This window comes from Cucumis sativus, chromosome 5 (assembly GCF_000004075.3).
Source record: "Cucumis sativus cultivar 9930 chromosome 5, Cucumber_9930_V3, whole genome shotgun sequence".
NCBI classification, from domain to species: domain Eukaryota; kingdom Viridiplantae; phylum Streptophyta; class Magnoliopsida; order Cucurbitales; family Cucurbitaceae; genus Cucumis; species Cucumis sativus.
Window position 1 is genome coordinate 22,950,717 of NC_026659.2, and position 24,122 is coordinate 22,974,838.

A 24,122-nucleotide genomic window follows, 5' to 3' on the forward strand; every position below is an offset into this window, starting at 1 on the left:
AAATTAGTTTTAATTAAGTGCAGAAATTTAAAGTTTATTTAGTATTAATATTATAAAAAAATTGTAAAAAATAGGTACCAAATATTTAATGAATTTCGTGGTTTAGTTTATTTATTTATTAATTAAAAAAAACCCCTTAATTATCCCTATTGGCATGTAATGTTTATTTAAATTACCTTATTTAATTAATTGCGTGGAGGAAACGGATTAACTGTTGGCATGAAGTTAAAAGGCATTTCTTTGTGACGCATATATATAAATGCAAAAAGCCTCTTCTTTTTTTCCTTCATCTTTCAAAACACTTTTGCCACCTCCTCTCTTTCTTTTGGTCCCTCCAGGGAGTTTTCGCCATGGCCGCCACAGCCGCCGCTTCCAACCACCGTGTCGCACTTCCAATTCTCTGCCTTCTTATTGCCTTGAGTGGCATCCTTCTTACCCGTGCCGAGCTCCCACGATTCGCCCATCCCTCCAAAGACGACGGCTCTCTCAGCCTTCTCGTCCTCGGAGACTGGGGACGAAACGGAGATTACAACCAATCAGAAGTTGCCTTTCAGGTCCTCCCTCTCTACTCTATTCACTCCATCTTTCCATTTAAATTAACGTTTTACTCCATATACTTTATGTTTAATATTTTTATAATAAGGATCGGAATATTAAGTATTTACATATCTAACACAATATGATTTTTTAAATTTGTGGGTTTTTTAATTGACAATTATTAGATTTTTCTTAATTTTATTTTTTGTTACCAATTTTATATCTTTTCTTTTTAGTATTATATTACAAATTTTATAATATTCGAACTTATGAATTAATTATAAATTCGATTTCTTATAAAAAAAAATTATGAACTATAATAAAGAAATTATAGATGTTGAGTGTTGCATGCTTAATGAAAATAGTTTACTCTAATTTGAGAAATTTGCAAAAATTAAGAACAATACATGGATTTCTAAAATTGATACCATCTTTTTTCCATCTAACTAAATTTTTTTAAAAAAAGAAAATCACGGTTAAAATTAGTTACAAATATAATCAAATTGTAGTATTGATAGATATTATAAATTTTGTTATATTTTATAATTATTTGGTTGATATTGATATATTTAAAAGCAATTCTATTTTGAATGTATACAAAGTTTTAATATTTTCAATAAAATTTAAAAATAGTCACTTTTTGTGGAAAAAGCTTTTATTCTCCTTTTGTTTGTGTTTTTTTTAGTCTAAAAGTTATTGTTTAATTTAAAATTAAGTTGAATAAGTAGTTTTAAGATTAAACGAAAGGTTGGAGTAGAGATTGAAGAAACACACTAAAGCAGATATATATTTGAGCAAAATTAATTGAAATTGAAATTTCTGTAATAAAAGAGAATAAACTAAAGGTATATTAAAAGATTCCAGGCATTATTCCGAATGAGAAAAAGATATTCTTGGAATATAATTTTGTTAGGTGGGCCAATTCGCAGTAATTTTCCATCAATCAAAATTGAAAAGTAATAAAATAGAAGAAACTAAATTAAAATAAAACTTCTCCTTTTTTTTTTTTTAATTAATTAATTATTATTGTTACGTTGGGTCATATTAAGCTAAGAATGAACATTGTGTGGTTGAATTGAATTAGTGTTTCAATTTCTCTACCTTCAAGCAAAGATAGTAATCTTATCTTTTGCTTTAATAACTTGTTTTGCTTTTTCCTTAAGTAATTATTTTCAAATGTTCCAAATTCTAAAATCCAAACTAAACTCAATTGTCATCCCTAACAATAAATATATCTTTTAAATAAAAGATCGTGTTTGGATTTATTAGTGGAAAAAAAATACACTTTTATATAAAAACTTTTGACAAAAACAGAAAAAAAATGGTTTAAAATAAAATTTTAAAGTATTTCAAAAGTTATTTTAAGACTATTAGATACTTAAATTTTTGTATGTTTGATAGATGGGAATCATTGGCGAAAAACTGGAGGTAGATTTTGTAATTTCAACTGGCGATAATTTTTATGATAGAGGACTAAAGGGTACCGAAGATCCCGAATTTGAAGAGTCATTTTCCAAAATATATACTGCACCAAGCTTGCAAAAGGAGTGGTATAGTGGTAAAAATAGAGCTCCTTCATACAAAATATTTAGAACTAAACTATTATTAATGTTAACTCATTATATATTATATTTAATTTGATTGCAGTTTTGGGGAATCATGATTATAGAGGAGATGTTGAGGCCCAACTTAGTCCAATTTTGAAAAAAATGGACAACAGATGGATTTGTTTGAGATCTTTTATAGTTGATACAGGTAAAAGAAAAACTATAAGCCTTAATTTATTGATATTTTTTTATAATATCATAATTCATAGATGCTTTGTTTTAATCCACAAAATATTGCAACAATTAATAAGTAATGAATATATATATATTATTGGTAGAAATTGTGGAGTTTTTCTTTGTGGACACAACCCCCTTTGTGGATAAGTATTTTAATGATCCTGAAGATGAGATTTATGATTGGAAGGCTATTTTACCAAGACGAAAATACCTTTCTAACCTTCTCAAGGTAACTACCACCCTATCTTGGTTTATTATTTCTTTTTCTTTTCATTTTTTTCACTTTACATATTCAAATTTTTTTTAAAAAAAATATTTAAATATGGTAAAATGAAATATATATATATATATATATATATATATATATATATATATATATATTAAAAAAATTCATATTATATTATAATTTGAAATTTTGATATATTTTCAAATATTTTTCACACATTTACAAGAAATTTTATTTTCTTTTAGTTTTCAAAACTTTTTATTTTTTAAACACTTCTAAAAATTGAAAATAAATAAAACAACACATCAATAAACTAGTATTTATAAACTTAATTAAAATAATAAACAACTATAAAATTAACTTAATGCATGAATTTGAAATTGAAGCAAACACATGAAATTGAAATTTCAACAACTAAAACCCGAAATAATAATTGTTGTCATAAATCTTACATATAAATCTTAACTATAAATGAACTGATTTGACATTCATGGTACAATAACTGAAGACAAGAATGAATTGACTGCTTTGAAAATTAAAACGTGAAAATTAAAATCTTATTGGGTGAACACCTAATCAAAACAGCTTGAGATAAAAATTCAATTGATTTCTACAATTTTGTTCAAAAAAATTTAAGTTCATTTATTTATTTATTTTTGGGAAAATGTAATAGGAATTCGACTCAGCATTAAAGGATTCAAATGCAAAATGGAAAATAGTTGTGGGACATCACACTTTGAAAAGTGCTGGGAGTCACGGTGATACTCAAGAACTACATCACCAACTTCTTCCCATTCTTGAGGTCTTTTTTATTTCTTTTCCCTTTTAATTTAATTTCATTCAACAAATTATATACTTCTATCTCTACTTAATTACAAATTAGTTTCTATTATATTTCACTTTTTAAAATTTTTAAAATTAAAATATCATAAACCCACACAATCAAAGAAAGAAAGGAATCCTCCTCTCCTCTCCTTCCTTCCTTACCATACACATCAAGATATATAGAATTGATGGGCATGACCCTTGCTTGCTTCCAATATTTTATTAACAAGAAACTAAAATACTTTCTAAGATAATATATTTTAGTTTTCAGTAATTAAACTAAAATTTCAAAATATGACAGGAAAATAAAGTGGATTTCTATCTAAATGGACATGACCATTGCTTACAGCATATAAGCAGCACAAACAGGTAATGTATATGTCTTTATTTTGTGAAACATGACAAAATTCAATCACATTTTAGTTTGATTTACTTTGTTATATTTAAATAGAGAAGTAATTATTTAATTGAAAAGCATATGTATATATGTAATTGGGTGCAGCCCACTTCAATATTTTACAAGTGGAGGAGGGTCAAAGGCATGGAGGGGAGACATAAATTGGATGGATCCAAAAGAGTTGAAGTTTTATTATGATGGGCAAGGTTTCATGTCATTACAAATCAATCCTTCACAAGCAAACTTTACATTCTTTGACATATTTGGCAATATTTTGCACCAATGGTCTTCCACCAAGCCACTTCTTCATTCTACCATTTGATGAATCATCACTTTGCCCTTTCTTATTTATTTTTAATTATTCTCCTCAACTCTTATCATTGTTATTGTTTATTCCCCAATCTTATATATATTATTAATTTGGCTTTCTTTTGTATCATCATCATCAATGTAATATATTAGCATTCTAAATATTTTATGGTAAATTTATTAAATCTTGTATAGTTGCAAATATAACAATGGATCTATCACTACAAATTTTATTACCTTTATTTAGTGTAAATTTATATTGAAAAAAATAAGTCCACATAATTTTTGCACTTACAACTTGAAATAGGAAAACAAATATTATAAAAGAATTACGAAGATAACAAATAAAAATGCATACAAAGAGCCTAACAATCACATAAAAGTAATAACATACAAAATCTAAAATGATTGTAAGACATGACTCTCAAAATAATATAAAAATGATAAACTGTGGTTTTGACTCTCAAAACAAAAACTTGTAGGATGTGTTTTAGTGATACTTTCACTCTTCCAGCTACTTAAAATGTTTCTAAATGCCACTTTTTACCCTTAAACTTAAATTAACAAACTCTTGAAAAGTGTTCAAAGACTCTCTAAACAACCTAAAAAGGACAAATTAATATCTTGACTCTCTTATTCAAAATATATATTGCATGGATCATCTACGTCGACATTTTGACTCTCTAAATAACTTTAAAATGTCTAAGTAATATTTTCACTATATTTTTCAATATAAATACACGGGTGCATGCATACACACGCACATATACGTGTATGTATATAATATTGTATATGTATATTGACTCTCAATCAAAACAAACTAAAAATTTAGAATCTCACAACAACTGAGAAGTTTTTGTTAACTTTCAAACTCAAACTAAAAAGTTTGTAAAAAGTGTCTAAGTGACACTTTGACTCCTAAAACAACATGAAAAGTTTCTAAGTGTCTCTTTCACTCCAAACCCAAACTAAAAGAACCCTTGACACATAGTCTATCATAGATAAAATGCTATATTTTAATTTATTATACTTGTATTTGGTTTGTTTGGCTATTTTGAAAATAGTTCTATAATACAATTTAACATAACGTGAGGATTGGTCGATTATGAAAACCACATTGTTGTTTAAAATATTGGTTTATATATAGTTAGCAAAACCTTCCAACAAAATGTATAATTTAACTAGAATAACAATATATTATCGACTTTGATATCAAATATAATATTTAAGAGTTTCAAAGTTTCGATCTTAATTTCTTTCTGTTTTTCTTAAATGGATAAAAAATGATTATCTGGGGGAATGGCAAAATGAGGGAGGGTTTGGCTTTTTTGTAAAAAAAAAAACAGGATTAATAAAAGCTTGTTTAGTAAAACTTGAATTTTATTTTATATTGTCAGTTTCATTAAGTACAACATATAGCATATAGCATTTGGTAGACAATGTAGCTTCCATTTCTCAAAATTGTTTTCGGATGCTATGATCCAAACAATTGAAATACTTAACAGTGTTTTATGTCTCCATTGTTTCCATAATTTGAAAATTACATTTTAAATAGCATAATTTTATTAAATATATATAAGAATATTTAGAAATACATAATAAATCGATTAGTTTTCAGTAAAGTTAGTAAAATATAAATGTACATGGAATATGCCAAGACTGACACATAATGGAGCATCTATTTTTAATAATGATATTTATAATAGTAGTACATCAGAAAACAATTTCATTGAAATGAGTTCTTTTTTTTCTTTCTTATTTCTTCCTTTTAAAAAAAATCACACAATTGAATGTGTGGTAATGTGAAAAAGAAAAAGTTTCACTTTCCCTCTTCTAATGTATTGAGTATGGAATGCTTACAAGTATACGTGGCTTTCAATCAATTAAAAATGTAACTAAATAAAAAAGTCAAAAGTGGATATGAATTTTTTTTTCTTTTTTTTTGTGAGGAAGAAATATGGAAGTATTAGTTGCGTTCAAGTTTACACTTCTACGTGAAAACAACACTTACAAGTACATAATTTGTTTTAATTTTATAAATAATGTTGATCAAATAAGTATTTCTTAAAACTAAAATAAAGTGGCATTGTGGCCTAATGGACAATAGAGGTAGAAGTTTGGTTCATTAATTTTTGGTTGATTACATCATATTATATGATACTAACGGAAATTCAGATTGATAATTAAAATATTGTACTAAACTATTTGTTTTAGAAAAAATTTAAACGCAACTCCCCAACAACAAAAATAAATAAATAAGAATAAAATTATAATATAAAAACTTGTAATATATAATTTTATCCTAATATCTTTGATCATTTCTTAACCTTATCATAACATTTTAAACTGTTTAAGTTTATCCAAACGTTTAGAGACACTAAACTTCACTAATATAATTTGATGATAGCATTAAAAAAGTGGGTAATTTTTCTTACTTTAAATCAAGATTGGTTTTACTATTTTAAATAATATTATGTGCTTATATATTGTATTTTATGTATAGTTATCAAGTCTTTAAGAGGTAGAGTCGAGCATCAAGAAGTTAATGGTATTGAAAATTATCAAATTGGAGCCACAACGAGGAAACTAGATCAAATGGAAGAAAAAAATGCAAAAATTACAAAGTTGCTGTTAGACAGAAGGCAAGCAGCATAATTGTGTAACAATGCTACAAAAATGTGCCAAGAGAGCCGCTGCTCTCCAACCTGCTACAAAGTAGATTTTTTTTCGATTTCTAGGCCAATTCCTCTTGAGCTTTCAGGTCTAATCTCATTCTCTTCTACTCTTCACCTTTCCTATGTAATTCTTCATTGGGTACATTTGAAAATATTCCGTATCTTTTATATGATAAGGCATATCTACTTTACAATTGAACTTGAAACTAATGTTATTGCACATTCAAATGCTAGATGTTGAGCTTGGGTTGCACGAAGCTAAATGCTTATGTGGTTTTGGTTGAAGGAGTACGGATCTAGTAGTCTTGAGTGGATCATTAGAGATCGTGATAGAAGAGGGATTCTTAGTGGTTCTACTTTTACTACGAAGTGGTGGGACATTAGCTTTACTAGAAGTTGAAGTCTTCCTGGAAGGTTTGACTGTGGTGCAATGTGAATGAGCTTAAATCAACCACCTGTCAATTGTGATGGAGGTTGATGGGTTAGAGATGATTAAGTTTTTGGGTAGGAAGGATACGTCTTTTGTTTAGTTAAGTTTCTTGGTTGAGGATATTTTGTAATTTAGGTGATTAATATCTTCCTTTTCTATCACATCTCCATAGAGGAAAACAAAACAGTTCATGTCTTAGCAATTTTATCTTTCTTTTATGGTGATTCTTTGATCTTCTCTCCCTCATTTGTGATGAAATGATCATTAATAGTTGGTACGCGGTGTTGTTTGTTGCCTAAATTTTGTTTTGTACTATAAAACATTAGTCTTGAAAAAAAAGTGTTACAATACATCCAACAATTATCATTTTCTCTAGCAGTAAATTAATTTGAAAACTTTTTGAAATTTTTTTTAGCATTAGCACAATATGGTGTTTCTGTCTGTCCAATGTAAAATGGTAGATTCCCTAGCTCTTTGATTTCATTACCATTTTTTCCCTAACTTTTCAATTTGTTTAAAAAAATATTCACAATTTTCAAAAGATATTCGTTTCATATCATGTTTCAAAAGCATACACAAATGAATAGAAATACTTTAAAATGTCTAACAAAAAAGTGAAAACCTGAAGCAGTTTAAAAGTGAGTGAAATCGATAATTAGGAATTGAACAGTGTCACACCATTCTAGGTTCCAACCGCACACCGATTTCAGCTGCTAAATTTTATATAAAAAAAAAATTTAACATATTTCTAATTTAACGATCATTTTGAAGTATTTATGTAGTGGGACATTGAACTTTTGATATCGAATCAATAAATAAGCTATGAACTATGAAGTACAAATACTTCATCAAAGGGAAAGAAACTATATCAGATATCTTATACATGTAACTCGTGATTTGACACAACTATTTTGACACCAACATTTTTCTAACCTAAAACTAAGAAACCTATTTAAAAAGTTCACTACTCCAATTTAGAATCAAATCTCATTTTCAACTTTGAGTCTCCACAACGTAAGCTTTTCAGTTTTTTACTTGTTTTTGTTTTCCTGTAATTAATCTAACATTGGATGATTTTTTTTTGTAGATTTAGTAAATTACAATTATTAAATACACCTATATCCTAGACACTTTTAAGGGGAAAAAAAAGAAAAAAAAAGAACACATCTTCCACGTATCAATATTCTCGTTTTTTTTTTATAATTAACATATAACCGCTTGATGTCCGTATTTGTGTCACTGCTTCATAGTAAATAAGTTTGTATATATAAATAGAGTTATACTAATGTTGCTACATATTAGAAGAAAAAAAGAGACAAAGTAGAGAATTTATGTTATAAATTTTAAAAGATTTCAATAAAATTGGGAACAAATACTTTTCTTAAGCCTAAAACAGCATCAACCCAAGAGAACAATTCCAAATCATAGCTAGGTGAATCCATGCAATCCAAAGAAAGGTCAAGTCTCCACATAGCAAAAGGTTACTAGTTTAGTTTGAGACGACCATCAAACTACTATATGCAAAAGAGTTGGACTTCCTTACTTCTCACACTGTAATTCGCTTCCCGCTCGGATTAGTGTCCGTTGCAGTTTCCTTTATACATCTTAACCTGCAGTCAACAGATCATTCTTTATAACCTTCAATTACCATTTGCCTAGCAGCCATATGAACCCAGTTCCTTCCCCATTGGATGAATGCTGAAGCCCATATCTATTGCACTTGCAAAATGGCTCAACTCATTAATACAATTTTGATTTGTGTTTATTTTAAAAGGGAAAGGAAGCTATTGAGAATGAGAAATATGAGTCTTATAGTCTATATGTAAAAAGTAAGACACGACAACACAAATCTGTTCCTATTCCATGGATTTTTTCTTCTCTTCTTCAAGCTTTTGAAGTTCGGCTAATCTTACAGCCCATGCTCTTTCTCTTGCTACTGCAGCCATTTTTCGTTCCACCCTCATGACAAGTTTCTTCTTATTTGCCTCTTGAACTTGAGCTTTCCTTTTCTTTCTTTCAGACTGCAAATGCAAAACAAAACACTAAGTCCCTTAGTAATGGTGAATAATGTATTCTCTTAAATGACAAGTGGAAAAACTACAATGAAGCTATATTAGTTTCCCTCCAGACTTGCAACTCTAGCCAAACCAGCATGAGTCCATTCATAGTTCAATATCAGATTGGAATATTATGAGATGCTAGAGTTATAACACGGGAACTCGTGGTATAGCATAAACATTAAGTGGAAACTTTGGGGAATGAAGACAGAAAAGGTTTGAAATCTCAGTACACCACATATTTGTATTCACGATATCAATAAAGAAATGTTTTAATGTCAAACATAGATATAAGATACTTAATTTCATCTTGTAGGCAAAATAGAATGATTCAGATGAAATCACGTAAGATTGACGTTTCATGTTAGATTGAAGCAACCTTTTATTATGGATCAACCCATATCCAAATTGAGGATAAAACAAATAGCCGTGATGCAGAAAAAATCAAGTCATGATATTACCTTTTTACTCACAAAATAACATCTGCAACGGACCAACTAGCATGGAAAGTGCAAGTCTTAAATAGCATTAACGAAGGGAATACACATCATGATGCAAAAGCCTCAGATTATCATATGAAGTTTACAGTCAAAATATTTTGATATGGAAATCATAGTCCATAAATATATGCACAAAAATTTAGTATTAGTTCAAATGTGAATAAGAATGTTTTAGAACTGCGAAGTCATTAGTCTATTTTTATCCTTCTTCAAGAATAGAAAAGAACTGGTTTTTTCTTTTCTATATAGGTCATGCAATAGGGCAGAGAATTGGAACAAAATGGAAACCTAAATCAATATGAAAGTACTAGTTGAGTCATTAAACACACACTCAAACTTGTTACATATCGGTTGAGTAATCAACGTTTGTGTCCAATCATCAAAGAATAATCTAATTACTAAAGGCCCGCTGATTAGGTTTTTCGTTTAAGTTTATTTGTTCTGTTATTGAATTTCTACCAGTGTTTTCAAAAACCAGGTAGGCTTTTTCAAACCAAGTATTTCTGTTAGGATTCAACGTAAAGAAGAAACTACAAGATAATCCAAGTGTATGGTACTTAGAACTTCTCTCTTGAGAATACTACTCAGTACTTAAGACCTAACCACTCAATTACTGTCTTATGTTACTTCACTCACCAAGCTTCTATTTATACCCATATTCTGTAACTGACTATTAGTAACTACGTAATTATCTAAGCACCCTTATACCCCTAACCCCATATAATCTTGGTACCTAACAGTTTCTTAAAGAAATGTAAAAATCATAGTATGGATATTTTGGGAGGAAATGAGCATAAGTTTCAAGAGTAGAAAACTGAAAACTAAATCTCTATCAAATGGGACCAAAAGTTTATCTAAAAACCAATAATTATTTAATGAACTTAACATGATCTAGTATTTGGAATGTTAGGAAAAAAGTGGGCAAGGAATGATCTTTTAATAGGACAGATACAACAAAATAAATGCCAGACTTGCAAAGAAAAGATTGTGGAATGTTCCACATCCAAAAATCACGAGGATGCATACAGATTCTTGAACCAAAGAAGAGGGTGTACACATTGTCAATTAAATCATAAACAATAATGAAGTGTCTAAAAACCAAAATTCAAAACAGGTTTTTTAATAAAAAAAAAGTTGAAAATGTAGGACTCTTAAATCCAGTTACAAATTTTTTAGTTCAACTATATTGGGAATGTTTCTATCCAAATGCATGGTTATTGGATAGAACTATGTCTTAGCCAACAAGCTATACACAAAGTTGCTCTACGATTTCTTGTGGGCCTAGGAATCCCAAGTAATTTCAGTCTTATAGTTCTTCCTTCTCTGCATATGGCTTGTTTTTCTTAGGTGCTCATTTTGTATGGGCTTTTAGTTCAATGTTTCTATCCAAATGCATGGTTATTGGCAAGAACTTATTGAATCCATGGTTTGGGCTCATCAAAAATTCAAATTTGCTTCCACTTCACAATCATTAGCCTTGAGCATTGTCCAAGGGCAAAACTCATTACCCTTTGGGCTGAATTGCCACAACATGGGCGTTCTTCTTAGCAAGAATTATTGCAACCGGATAATAGCTAGGAGGCTCTGAAAGGCGTTATGGCACTAAGATTTCCAAGGTTTAGCCAAGGTTTAGCTTAGAACCCCGCTACTCTTCATATTTGATTTGGTATTGATACCATGCATGACTGTGAATGGTGATATTCTAAAGAACTTTCTAAGAATATCATATCCCACCATTACAAATATAGAAGGTTTCAAAATGTCAGCCTCACTACCCCTCCTTCTTCCCTAGTATATCGTATAGTTCACAAGATAGTTTATCACAGATCAACATAAACCAGATGCCAGTAGGCTAAGACATCAAATTTACAAATTTACAAATTTACAAATTCTCAGCAGCTCTAACTGGTAATACTCATGACATCTATATCTCAAAACACGAAAATGGTAGCTAGAGATAAGAGAAAAAATTGAAAGTAGACCAACAAAACAAGTAAAAAAAGAAAGATCACCCGACATTACTTTCAAAGTTAAACTCTAATATGACATACGAACCATAATGAATGCACGGTGCAACCTAATGCGTTTCTTCTCATTTCTTCTCTTCACACTTCCTTCATTAGGTTGATTAGGAAGAATTGGTTGGCCAGGGGTATATGGTACCCAAGCGTATGGCCCTGTCATTCAGCAAAAGAAATAAAAACCATAATTCATGGAATCAATTAAGAGCACATTGTAAACCCATGCCATGAATTTTCAGAAATGTAAGTTAACGAACCAGGGGGTCTCAAGCTCGCCCTTTTGCGACGAGGTTTATAACTGGGTCGTCTCTTGGGAAGCCGAGTCTCGGTCAAACTGTGAAAATGGTTGGCAATTGGGAACCAAGGATCTCCAGTTCTGACCGAACCCGTAGAAGGGAGGTGAAACCCTGGTTTAGAGAAAGTGAAGGCTGATGGAAATGCTGTCGGGGAAGAGAAAGGGTGTGATCGCGAGATCCTCGTTAGGGGTCGAATAATGGATCTGAGGATTCCGAGGCCCATCTACGCCGCGCAGACTTGGATTTCAGAGCGAATTCGTAGTTTATCGGATCCCTGCGTTCGTATGCTTTAAAATCAGTTGTGAAAAAAAAGCGGCAGCGCGATCTAACCAACGATGCCGATATCAGAGATAAGAAACTATGATTGCTGGGAGAGAGTGATTGTGAAATGGAGGTGGCGGAGGGGACTTCTGTGGGAGGCTGAGAGTCCAGCGGCCGGTAAGACGGCGTCGAGGAGTGGCGTAGCTCAAGATGAGAGGAAAGGGTTCAAAGTGGAATAGGGTTTACCAAAAGACCGCAAATAATAATAATATTAATTTACCTTCTATAATAATTATATAATTTAAATTCTCAATTTTGATTGTTGTATCATTTAAATTTCAAACTAATTATAACTTTTTACTCTATTTTACGTGGATATACTCCTTTAACTTAAAAGTTTAAATTTATATATTTACCTAACTGTTTAGTTTAATTTGATTTGATTGTTAGTTTATAGTGTAAATTGATGTATAGCGTAAATTTGTTATATTGATAAATATTTGATTAAATAAATAAAATTTTAGGATGAATTAGTATGTAGTAATTAAAAACGATTATAAAATTTAACCTAATACGATAGATTTGTAGATTCCCATAATTGTTCAAAATATAAGTGTATAGTTAGCAAAATCTTCCAACAAATTGTCGAAATAGTATGATTTATCAACTTAAATGTCAAATTTTCAACACAAAGTTTAGTATTAATGAGGATTGTATTTAACAGTGTTAAATTTCAACAAATCTTATACATCCGTATCATGATGTGAATCTTGAGATTTAAGTTCACTATTCAAATACGGAAATTTCTTAAAATAATATATGGATGTTAAATGTATCGTAATTATGGGGGAAATGACAAATTTAATATGAAGTTGTTATATCAAATTGCACGATTTTAGAAAAGACACCATTCTAAATTCAAATTTTAGATATATTTCCACTAAACATTCAAATTCAAATAATAAATAAATATTTATAAACATTGAAATATAAATATGAAAAATGTGTATTATGATAAAATATAATGCTACTAAATATTAACCAAACCATATGAAACGTACGATAAATAAACTATATTATTAATCATTTTATTGACAATAAAAAAAGAATTAAATAGCTACTAGTATATATATTATGAATTATATAAATAAAAGTTTGAAACCTACCCATTAAAAAATCTTGTATGAATGGCAGACATAAATCTTTATTTAATATTTTATAAAATTAATTGTTTATAAATACAACTTGTGATTCTGGATTATATTATATTATTTTCATTTATAATTTTTTTTCTATAGGAGTAAAATCGACTAAAAAAATAGAAAAATAACTACATCATAAAGTTTTGCTATAAATCATTTTTTTAAAAAAAAAATGCTATTTTCTAATTTGTTATCAATTATTTGGTCATTTTCACGGTTTTCCTTGTTTAAAAGGAAGGAAAAAAAAAGTTGTACTAAGAGAATTTTCGAAGGGCTTTAATTGGGCTTCTACCTAACTAGCTTGAGCCTAACTATTAAACTTACGATTGGACCAAAGCTTAGATTCGGGCCCAGCTTTTACTGGGGCAATTTAACTACACATGTGGACCATATTTGGAACTCAAATTTCAGTTTGGTTAAATTTATTAAATATTTATTGATGTAATTATAATGAGCAGCAATTTTAGCAATTTTAGAAATAATACTCTAAGTGTATATAAGAGTTTTTTCTCTTCTACAACCAAAATCAAGAACCTAAGCTTTAATTTGTATCCCTCTCTTTTAGCTTTCGTAATTTATTCCCTCTCTTCCCTTTTCATCAGTTTATTTCCTTGTTGTAATAATGTCATATGTATTCAATCTCAATTATATATATCAAAGTGATCCAGAAGTGAAACGGTAAAATCAGAATAATAAAAGTCACATGAGCTTAAAGGTGTAGAAAGGAAAGATGTTGGGCCAAATTAATAATAAACTAATTAATTATCATTCTCTTAATTTACATATGAGCTTGAAGACTTCTTTTGGGTCATGATCTAAGCCTATTTGGTTGTTTCAAATAGGCTTCACGGGAGGTATGTTCTTCTTCTCATTGTACCGCCCTATGATGATCACTAACTTAAGCTTAGAGGTCTTATGGCCGGCATCATATGTTCTTGAAGGAACGTGGAGCTCAAATAAGTCTTTTTGTCTATACAATTGTGAAAATGGTACGATGATAACCTCAAATTATGGAGAGAAAAAAAAACTTATTTTAGACATTTTTTAAAATGTCTTCTATTTGAGTTTATTGACACGATATCTCTTTTAATTTACCTAATTTTTTCACCATAAACTTGAATTAGATAGACTCTAGATCCAAACGACTTTTATCACTCAACCTAGTTGAATTTAAATTTTCAAGTCCAATTGGACTACTAACCAAATTTATCAATATCAAATTAAATTTTGTCACAATATCAAATAAATGGTGATTAAATCACCATTAATTTTACAAGTCTATTGTGTGTGGTTGGATGGTCAACAACTAAATTAATTTGTCAAAATTACACATCTTCAAAATTGAGGAAAACGCAATAAAAGAGATTGTTGGGATGATGTGAGGAAATTCAATTTGATTTGGCTAAACATCTTCTCTAACGAAAATAAATAAATAAAACAAATATTCATAAATTTCCTCGTGTATTTAAAAATCATTCATATTCTTTTAAATGTAATTATTTGTAATAACTATTTTAGAGTAAAAAAAAAAAAAAGAGTAGAACATTAGATAAGTTTTAATTTTTAGGTGACCGTCACATAAATTTTTCTTTTATGATAACTTAAAATAAATGTGAAATGGGAAATAAGTCGAAAAAGAATATGAGTAGGAGTATTTTGATTAAAAAAAGAAAAGAAAAAAGAAAGTAATTTTCTTGCTTTAATTTAACCTAAATATAATTGATCACTATTGTTGGATAAAGTTATATAAAAACAAATGAGGAAAAGTTGATGAAAAGGAGCAGTGAGATGTAAAAATAAAATAGAAATTGGGTTGAAATATATATATATATTAAAATTAGGAGTAGTAAAAATGTAAATATAGAATATGATTGAAGTTAGGTGGGTGAGGAGTTTGGTGAAGATTGTTGAAAATGGGTATTGTTAACATAGAAAAAAGGAACCAAAACAAAGAGACAAAGTAAATAGAGAGAGTGTCAGATTGAGGATACCATTTCTAAGCTTTTGTCAACCTAATCCCACACATACTCGGATACCCTCTCCCTTTTCCATTTCTACCCCTCTCCTTCTTTCCCCCTTCTTCTTTTTTTTTTCTTTATACTTTTAAAATATAAATCTAATTTTAGATTTCCTTCATTTTAGTTCTTTTACTTTTCAAAAATAACCATGTTTGTCCCTTCATTTTCCTTCTACTTTATTCATATAGACACTAAAATAAATGTTTTGAAAACACACTAGTTAAAATGAAACAAAATTAATCTTATAAGAACCAAAACACGACATTTAAAATAGAAATCTAAATAAAGAAAGTCAACAAAAAAAGAAAACTATTATATTATGAATGACAAAGTATCAATGTTTATAGAAATATTTCCGTGTCAATTATTAATATATATTATTTTAAATATTTTAGCTAATTTTATTATTATATGAATTTTCCATCTTGTAATGTATTGAGTATGGAATGCAGAAGTGTAGCTTTCAATCAATTAAAGTGTTTCTATTTAATAGTAATATAAAAAAAAGTCAAAAGTGAATATGAAAGTATTAGCTGCGTTTAAGTTTACTGTTTTAAATGAAAACACAACACTTAGAAGTACATAATTGGTGCTTTTCATTTTATAAATATTGGGCCTATATGTATTAGTTTAACGTGTGAGGTAAAAGTTGAATTCCTTTGATTACACAATGTGATAACTAACTCAAATATTTTAAACTATATTGTTTTATAAACTTTTAAACGCAACTCTGATAATGTAAAAATTACGAAGTTGCTACTAGGTAGAGTGCATATTAAAATTGCACACAATGTTATAGAAATATATGTTCAAAGTATAATTGCACTCCAACTTGCTATAAATATTTTTTTCAATTTCTAGGTCAATTTTTATCGAGTATTCAGCCCCCAAGTCTCATTTTCTCTCCACCCCTTCATTTTCCATGTGTATTCATTCTTGGGTACATTCGACATCTTCTCTATGATACCTACTTTACAATTGAGCTTGAAACTATTGTTATTGACTAAAATGCTATACGTTGAGCTTGGGTTGCAGGAAGCTAAATGCTTATGTGGGTTGGTCGAAGGAGCATGAATCCAGTGGTCTTGAGTGGATTATATGAGATCATGATAGAAGAGGGATTCTAAGTTGTAGTTCTACTTTTACTAGGAAGCGGTGGGACATTCCCTTACTAAAAGTTGAAGCCATCATGAGAGGTTTGACTGCGTTAGGGAGTCTTATGCATTAGAGGTGATTCACTTAATTGTGTAGGAAGGATACATCTTTTGCTTAACTGAGCTTATTATATTTTGGATATGTTGAGAATTCTAATCATGTCTTTCTTTTTTTATCACGTCCCCAGATAAGAAAACAAAACAACTCGTGCCTTAGCAATTTTTGCTTCCTCTCACGGTGATTTTTTAATCTTCTCTTCGTCATTCGTGATGCAGTTGTTAATGAATAATCTTGAAAGAAGTGTTACATGTAACATAAACTTAGTTTAATTGACATCTATATATTTCTAAAAATGAGAGATTTCAAGTTTACTTCATTTATCCTAAAGTTGTACTTAAATACATTACAATGCATGTAACAATTATCATTTTTATCAATATGGAGTAGAAGAATTCTAATAATAAACCTTTTTATCGTTTATACGTACTTTATGCTAAAGTGATCATTTGTTTGGTGTAGTAAATACTTTAAACAAAATTCAGTTTTTTTATTTTTACCTTTTTCATTTTTAATATGTGTCATTTTAAAACTTTACATTAACAATGAGAGGTTATGCAATTTGAAAAGATTCACATTATGTGGTTGCTAAAAAACAAAAGACAAAAAAACATAATCACACACAGAGCATTAGCACAAAAGTAATATTGCTTCTAATTTGAACATTCATTCTGAAACTCCAGCTTTCAAACAGACTGCCACTGCTTCCCACTTTGGATTCCAATGGAAACTTTGAATTTTAAAACAAAAACCAAAAGAAGACCTCTGCCATTTGGACACCTTCTTCCCTACAAACAAAATTCTATCATGTTTTCTTTTACTCAGAAAAGGGAAATAAATAAACTCACTTAACAACAATGGCAACCAACAACAGTTAAATAATAAATATTCTTTTTTTGTTTTTTTAGTCTTTTATTCAAATTTATGAGGGTGTAACAAAATAGTACACAAAATATGGAACCAAATTCAATATTGTAGAAACCCAAACAGCAGCCCATCGAATACTAGTGAATGTTGTAATAGAGAACCCAAGAATGTAATGAAACGTGTGAAATGAAAAAAAAGAACTATACAGATACTCTTCAATGTGGATCTCCTATGGCACCTTCTTTTCTATCACCCTCAAGAAATCTGTCGACTGATATCGGTCGTCGTCTATACACAAGAAAATAACCCCCCACATGAAACCGAATGCTAAGGATCAAGCAGAAGCTGATTCTGCCTGTCTTGGGTGGCTGTGGTGGTGGATTTTCCCACGATGGCGTCTTCCTTTACCGAATGTGACAGGGTCGAAGAGTCGCAGTCGTTCGGCCTCGTCAGGGTTGATCACACACTCTGATGGAGGGGTCTTGTAGCGGATGCGGTCATAGCAATAGGAGTATGTCAAGTGTTTCTTCCTGAGGCTTTCCATTTTAGCTCTTTGAGATGGTGTCATACCAGAAGGGATTGGTATAGATTTTTGGGAGTGATCACAGCTTGAGGATTGTTCGGTTGGGTCGACGGTGCAGCCATGGAGGATAAAATCGGAGAATTCAGCGATGTATGGGGCGTATTTGTAGTTAACTTTGTATTTGCCTCCATTGGTAGCCCAAGTAGATCCATCCCAGATTGTTGCATACAAAGTCATTGGTTTAGAAGGAAAGTCACCTCCCATTGTTGCCGTTCTTTTCACCTCTCTAATGGGAACATTGTCCACATAAAAGCTACATGAAAATCAAACAGAAAAAAAAAGAGAGAATCAAAACCAACTATGAAAATCGATCTCATCATCCATAATCTCAATATGCTTCCTTTAAGATTAGTCCCTGCTTAAAGTGAAAGTAAAAGTTACAAAATTGACATATAAAGATGGAAAAAAACTTAAACAGTAATGAATCAACACACAGATTTGCACATAGTCCACTAATAGTGTGTTAGGTACGTTGACAGTAGAACAACAGTTTCATGTGAGGAAATTATTCAGAATGTTTGCAGGCATGAACTGCATCCATTGAAGTGCTGATAGTTTCTGTTCATAGTGATTTTCCGAATTCTTTATAATTTGTCAAGAGAGAGACCAAAAAATATAATAAAATAAAAAATAAAAAAAGAATTTTGAATTAGTTTCCCAAGAAAATTGTTTTACATCAGTCAACAAGGTCCAACCCCAACCCAATCACATGTTTCTCTTGTAATCTTCAAATGGCAAATTTTTTTGTTCTTTTTCCTTTTTCTTTCACAGGAAAACCCAAACAGCCCTTTATCCTGTAGGAATGGGAAAAGGTGGTTTTTACAAAACAAGGGACTCAGTTTTAGGGAAAAATTCAGAACCCACACTCAATTTTTTTCCCTCAAAAGAGAAAAACTCTAAATATTGTACTAATAACAAAGGCATCACATCAAAATCCCTAAAGGGAGTAAGAAAAACATTTAGCATAACAAGGAGTTCATTGTTGAAAAAGTAATGAGATTAACATTGATTTCAAGAAGAACTTACATGATGAGAGATTCGGTCCAAAGGATGCTGTATTCATGAAAATCTTCAGATGGATCAAACCAGAGCCCATATCTTTCTTCTCTACCAATGCTTGTGCTTCCATTCCCATAAATATTGGTTTGAATCCTCCAATCTTTGCCTCTAATATTCCCTAAGAACTCAAAATCTATCTCGTCATGGTTCTTAGCAAACATGTCTCCATTTGACATCTGAAGAAGAAGAAGAAGAAAAAATCCACAAAGCTCAATCAATCTTCCCCTACTTTTTCTCATACAAGTTGATTGAACTATTTTATGAACTCACTTAGTGAATCAAATAAAGAAATCCACTCCCCATCAAACTAAAAAACAGTCACTGGATATGTTAGATTAACCTCTAAAACAGACACAGAAGGAGCAATCCTTCATACAAGCAAATATTTATTCAGCCACTATAATATGAAAAACAGAGAAGGAAGAAACTCACATAAAAGGCAACCACAACACCAGCAGTGTAATCAGAAGGCAACTTAATGGAAGCACTGAAAAGCCCATGAAGGTAAAGGTCTTGAGAAACAAACCCAGAGCCTGAAAAACAAAAACCAGAAGAATCAAACGTTAAGAATAAATGAACAAATAAATAAACCACAGAAACCCCATTTCATAAAACAGAGTTTTTTCTCTCTCACCAGTCCTCTCATCAAGATGAAGATGAACTGACTTGCCATCCTTGAGAAGGACGAGATTGTCATCACCAAATAAAGGATTATAACCTTCTTCAAAGTCGAGAATCGGGAAATTCCTCGAAGACCCAGAAACAAGAAGTGAGAAAAAACAGAGAAAAGAAGCAAAGAGAAAGGGAATTCGAAAGAAAACCATGGCTGGTTTAGTGGATTTTGAAACTGAATGGGGAAGAAGAAGAAGAAGAAAAAAAAGAAAGGGGTTTGGAATAATATTTTGCTCTCTACAGCTATGAGTGAGAGAGAAAGAGAGAGAGAGCCAAAAGATGTTAATGTGAAGAGAGACAAAGGAAATGAAATGGGATGTTAGAAAGAGCAGAGTATGTTGAGCTGTTCTTATGTAGACACATTTCTCCTACAATTTTTCGTAATTTAATTGCTTTCCTAATCCTAATTATCTTCTTAATCTAATTCCCATCATTTTCTCTTTTCTTTTCTTTTTTCTTTTTCCATTTCTTATTATTTTTTGTCAACAAATTTTCAATACTAATTAGTTTGACTGAATGTTCGGTTCCATGTGTGAGATTCTTTTAGTTTTATAAAAGTTTATTTAGGAGAAAAAAGGAATAAAAGGAATCTTAAATTACAATTGGTTAGCTTAGTTATAATTAATATAAATTTAGTCTATATGCTTCCAACTTTGTTTAATCTTATTTCATGCAATTTTGATAAATATTTTATCCATATCTTCAAAGTTAACTTTTACTTAATTGATTAAATGATAATATTAATTTTTGGTGATGAAATGTTCAAAATCTATACTAAAAATGTTAATATACAATAAATAAATAAAAATTAAACTAGCAATGGAGATTACTAATTTTCCTAATTTTATTGCTGTCTTTCTTAGAAAATTGACGTCTACAAGCATCTCCTTATAAATGTGATCAAAATATATCTAAACAGTCCTTTTTTACATCTTAATTAAATAATAATAATAATGGGATTTAATTGAGAAAGAAAATTTTGAATCTCTAGGCTATATAGTTGATCTCGAAACTCGTATTCCTATAATAATAATTAAAAAAAGAAGAAGAAGAAGAAGAGCATGAAAAATATACAAAATGTATGGAATTACATCATCGTCGTAAACCAATGTTTAATGTTTATTATTTGGACACAAATTTTAAAGGATTATTATTAGAAATTATTCCAAGCTCCAATGACATGTTTCCACAAATAGTATGAGAATGCCATTTTTACAAGTAATTTCCGGCACTTTTTCCCAATACCAAGACTTTGGGGCCAAAACTAAATATTTACATGACTTTTTAATTCCTTTTTTTTATTATTATTTGTATCTTTTTAAAGCTTAACAATTGGATAAAGTGGCAATGAAAGATTGGGAGATACAATAAGAAATAAGAACTACAAAATTTTGAAAAAAAATAAAGATGGGCACTACAATACAAATGATGTATCTTTAGGAGGGTAATATACAATTAATTTTTCTGAAAACAGCCTTTCTGATTATGAAAAGTGGAATTGCTTTTATATACAAAAATAAATATGATAAATAATTGTATTTATTTAAGAAAAGAAAGGAAGAAAAGAAGAAATGTTTATAAGAATTTAGGGGAAAAAAAGGGAATTTAAAAAAGAAGAGAAAAGGGAATCATGTAGTTGCGTCCATCATCTGGCAACCGCCCCACCTCCAATATATCCAAATCCCAATTCACTTTCTTTCCTTCTATTTCCTATTTCTTTTTTTCTTAAACACATCAATTTTCCATTAGTGAAATCACTATTTCTTTTTTCTTTTTTCTTTTTTTGCTAACTAAGACTTTAATGAAATGGATGAATCTCACAAGTCTATTTTTAGACTGTGAACTCAACACTGATGTATATATCAAATTTAAGTCAAAAAGATTGTTTCAAATTTATTAAAATTTATTAGGCATACAATTTAACGTTTATGGGTTGATTGTTAAAAGTAAAAGTTAAAAGATTTGAGATTTATTTATACTAACTTGAAAGTGTTGGAAAAACAGTAATAAAATTAAAAGTTAATTTTGTATGAATACTATAAAATTAACCAAACAAAAGCATTAAAATGTTAATGATGAGAATTTGATTTGAGAAAGGTTGTAATTTTGGTTGCAATACATTCTAAATGTTGTGTTTGTGAAGACGTGGTTTCCCCTTGTATAGAGTAATTCAACACACCACTTACTACAAGATGGCTTGAATGTAATTAAGTTATCTTACTTAATTTTGTTGAAATTTCTACTAGATTTTTGAAGACGAAATGTTTTGTTAAGATAAAAAAAGAAAAGAAAAGTTTAACTTGATTAATAAATTGAAATAAAATAAAAATAATTTTAAGAATTATTAAATTACCCAACCTAAAGTTCAAAAGACTAGATGAAAATTAACCTTTTTAGTGGATATTACTATTCAATAATTTTGTTCCTTTTAGGTTGCTTATACATTTGTTTATTTTGTAAATTATATCCTTGTAGCTAAGTTAGATTTTGTATTGAAAAAACATTGAATTGGGTACATATACAAAAAATCAAACTTCTAATCTTGAGTTGATTACGTATATTATGACAAATTTAGACATATGTAGCTTGAAAAATGAGGGGGTTTTTTTATTGGTTAAATAATGAGTAGAAATGGTAACAAAATTAAAAAAAGGGGAAGATTTGAACTGTTGTAAATTGATGGAATTTAAAATGAGAAGAAATAAAAGAGGGGAGTTTGGGAAAAGTGGGATAAATTGATTGGTGGAGAAAAGTAAAAGTAAAAGGCTCCATCCCTCCCTACCCTTAAACATAAGGAGCATCTCGTGGGACCTTCTAAAATTCGGCGCCTTTCCCCTTTCAAACTCTACAAATGCGCTTCCTACCTGGACCCACCCTTTACTCTCTTTTTTTCTCTTCTTCTTCTTCCTTTTTTGTTTTCAACATTTTTAATTATCTTTCTCTTTCTTTTTCAATTATATATTTTTAAAATATGTATAACAATTGAAACCAAATAGTTTTTAAATTTTAAGAAACTTAATATTCAAATTTCATACAATTAAAAAAGTAAAATTATTATTTTTAAATTTTGATTTTGTTTAGATTGAAAGCTTTTTGAATAACTACCTCCAATGAATGATCAACTATGATAACCACAACTAATACCAAACTCCGGTAACACACTATTGACAATTACAATTGTCACACTCCAACAATATACTTTGACAACTACCTTTAACGATATTAACTTATTAATGAAATGTGAGATTTTTTCAACTATTTGATGTGAAATTTGTTAACTTCTAACATGGGTAGAGAGGATGTAGTATTTTCAACCTCATCTTTGTTCCAAAATTGTACTTATTACTTTTTATTTGTTCTTTTAAATAAATCATATCATAAACATGAAGAAAAATATTTAAATCTACAAAACTTCATATCTTCCACGGAGATAAAAGCTAAAATATGTAAGAAAGGAATCTAACCTTCACAAATTACTATTATCAACTTAAACAAGGACAAAGTTGTGAATAATAAATTAGTAATAGTTACGAAATAAAACAGTTAAATAATACAAAAATGTATAGAATATAGTGAGAGAAAGATATTATTAGATAAAATGTTTTCAAAATTACTAAACGACGTTACTAGGTTAAAGAGTTTATATATTGCACTTCTCTAAACTCCAATGTCAAAATGGTAAATAACTTATAAACAAATGAATATGCTCACTTTTTGAAGGTGTTGTCCCTCAACCCCATCAGAGTACGTTGTCCCTAAACCTTCTTAGTAGCAAAAGAGTTAGACTCTATAGCGTTACCTAACAAATTCAACATATTTTAACCATAATAATATATAACAACAAAGTTAAGAAACACTTTTGATCATTGTGATAATAATTTAATTTAGTATATAATTATTTAGTTCTTATATTTTAAATTGAATATGTAATGAAAAATATGTGATTGTCAATGTATAATATGTGACAATTTAATCAATTATATAAGCTCGGCCTTCTATAATAAATATGCACATATATAAATAGGAAAGAAGCACGGTTAAATTTCTAACATTTTATTTTTATGAAGCCAAATTGTTATAAACAAATATACATAAATTAAATTTATTATATTGCAGAAGCTATTAACTATTTTCTTACAAACTAAACGACAAAATACCAAATTAGTATTTGGTTAAAAGTTTCTTTTTTCT

General features: G+C 29.5%; 3 protein-coding genes across 3 annotated transcripts; 1 reads left to right on the top strand and 2 right to left on the bottom strand.

The window, feature by feature from the left end:
• Positions 1 to 269: 269 nt before the first annotated feature.
• LOC101221226 (purple acid phosphatase 17) lies at positions 270 to 4,195 on the top strand. Its single transcript, XM_011657141.2, has 7 exons — positions 270 to 554; positions 1,939 to 2,095; positions 2,185 to 2,292; positions 2,423 to 2,550; positions 3,221 to 3,349; positions 3,674 to 3,741; positions 3,875 to 4,195. Exons 1-7 carry the CDS (start codon positions 351 to 353, stop codon positions 4,089 to 4,091), a joined length of 1,011 nt encoding a protein of 336 aa, XP_011655443.1. The 5' UTR covers positions 270 to 350; the 3' UTR covers positions 4,092 to 4,195.
• A 4,300-nt stretch (positions 4,196 to 8,495) lies between these two features.
• On the bottom strand, positions 8,496 to 12,578 carry LOC101208398. The gene is made up of 3 exons (XM_004142767.3): positions 12,019 to 12,578; positions 11,796 to 11,917; positions 8,496 to 9,204 (listed from the first exon to the last, which is right to left on the bottom strand). The coding sequence occupies exons 1-3, from the start codon at positions 12,278 to 12,280 to the stop codon at positions 9,040 to 9,042; spliced, it is 549 nt and encodes a 182-aa protein (XP_004142815.1). The 5' UTR covers positions 12,281 to 12,578; the 3' UTR covers positions 8,496 to 9,039.
• Positions 12,579 to 17,624: 5,046 nt separating this feature from the next.
• LOC101208641 (probable xyloglucan endotransglucosylase/hydrolase protein 28) lies at positions 17,625 to 20,317 on the bottom strand. The gene is made up of 4 exons (XM_031886107.1): positions 19,894 to 20,317; positions 19,692 to 19,792; positions 19,227 to 19,435; positions 17,625 to 18,453 (listed from the first exon to the last, which is right to left on the bottom strand). Exons 1-4 carry the CDS (start codon positions 20,081 to 20,083, stop codon positions 17,952 to 17,954), a joined length of 1,002 nt encoding a protein of 333 aa, XP_031741967.1. The 5' UTR covers positions 20,084 to 20,317; the 3' UTR covers positions 17,625 to 17,951.
• Positions 20,318 to 24,122: the final 3,805 nt, after the last annotated feature.

Bases quoted from the DNA above. Each gene is read 5' to 3' on its own strand.
- LOC101208641 (XM_031886107.1), bottom strand. From the start codon at position 20,083: ATGGTTTTCTTTCGAATTCCCTTTCTCTTTGCTTCTTTTCTCTGTTTT. The intron at 19,436-19,691 runs GTGAGTTTCTTC...CTTCTTCTTCAG, and splicing joins GTGTTGTGGTTGCCTTTTAT to ATGTCAAATGGAGACATGTT. The intron at 18,454-19,226 runs GTAAGTTCTTCT...ATTTTCATGTAG, and splicing joins TGGACCGAATCTCTCATCAT to CTTTTATGTGGACAATGTTC.
- LOC101221226 (XM_011657141.2), top strand. From the start codon at position 351: ATGGCCGCCACAGCCGCCGCTTCCAACCACCGTGTCGCACTTCCAATT. The intron at 2,293-2,422 runs GTAAAAGAAAAA...TATTATTGGTAG, and splicing joins ATCTTTTATAGTTGATACAG to AAATTGTGGAGTTTTTCTTT. The intron at 3,350-3,673 runs GTCTTTTTTATT...AAAATATGACAG, and splicing joins AACTTCTTCCCATTCTTGAG to GAAAATAAAGTGGATTTCTA.
- LOC101208398 (XM_004142767.3), bottom strand. From the start codon at position 12,280: ATGGGCCTCGGAATCCTCAGATCCATTATTCGACCCCTAACGAGGATC. The intron at 11,918-12,018 runs GTTCGTTAACTT...GCTGAATGACAG, and splicing joins GGCGAGCTTGAGACCCCCTG to GGCCATACGCTTGGGTACCA. The intron at 9,205-11,795 runs GTTCGTATGTCA...TTGCATTTGCAG, and splicing joins TGCACCGTGCATTCATTATG to TCTGAAAGAAAGAAAAGGAA.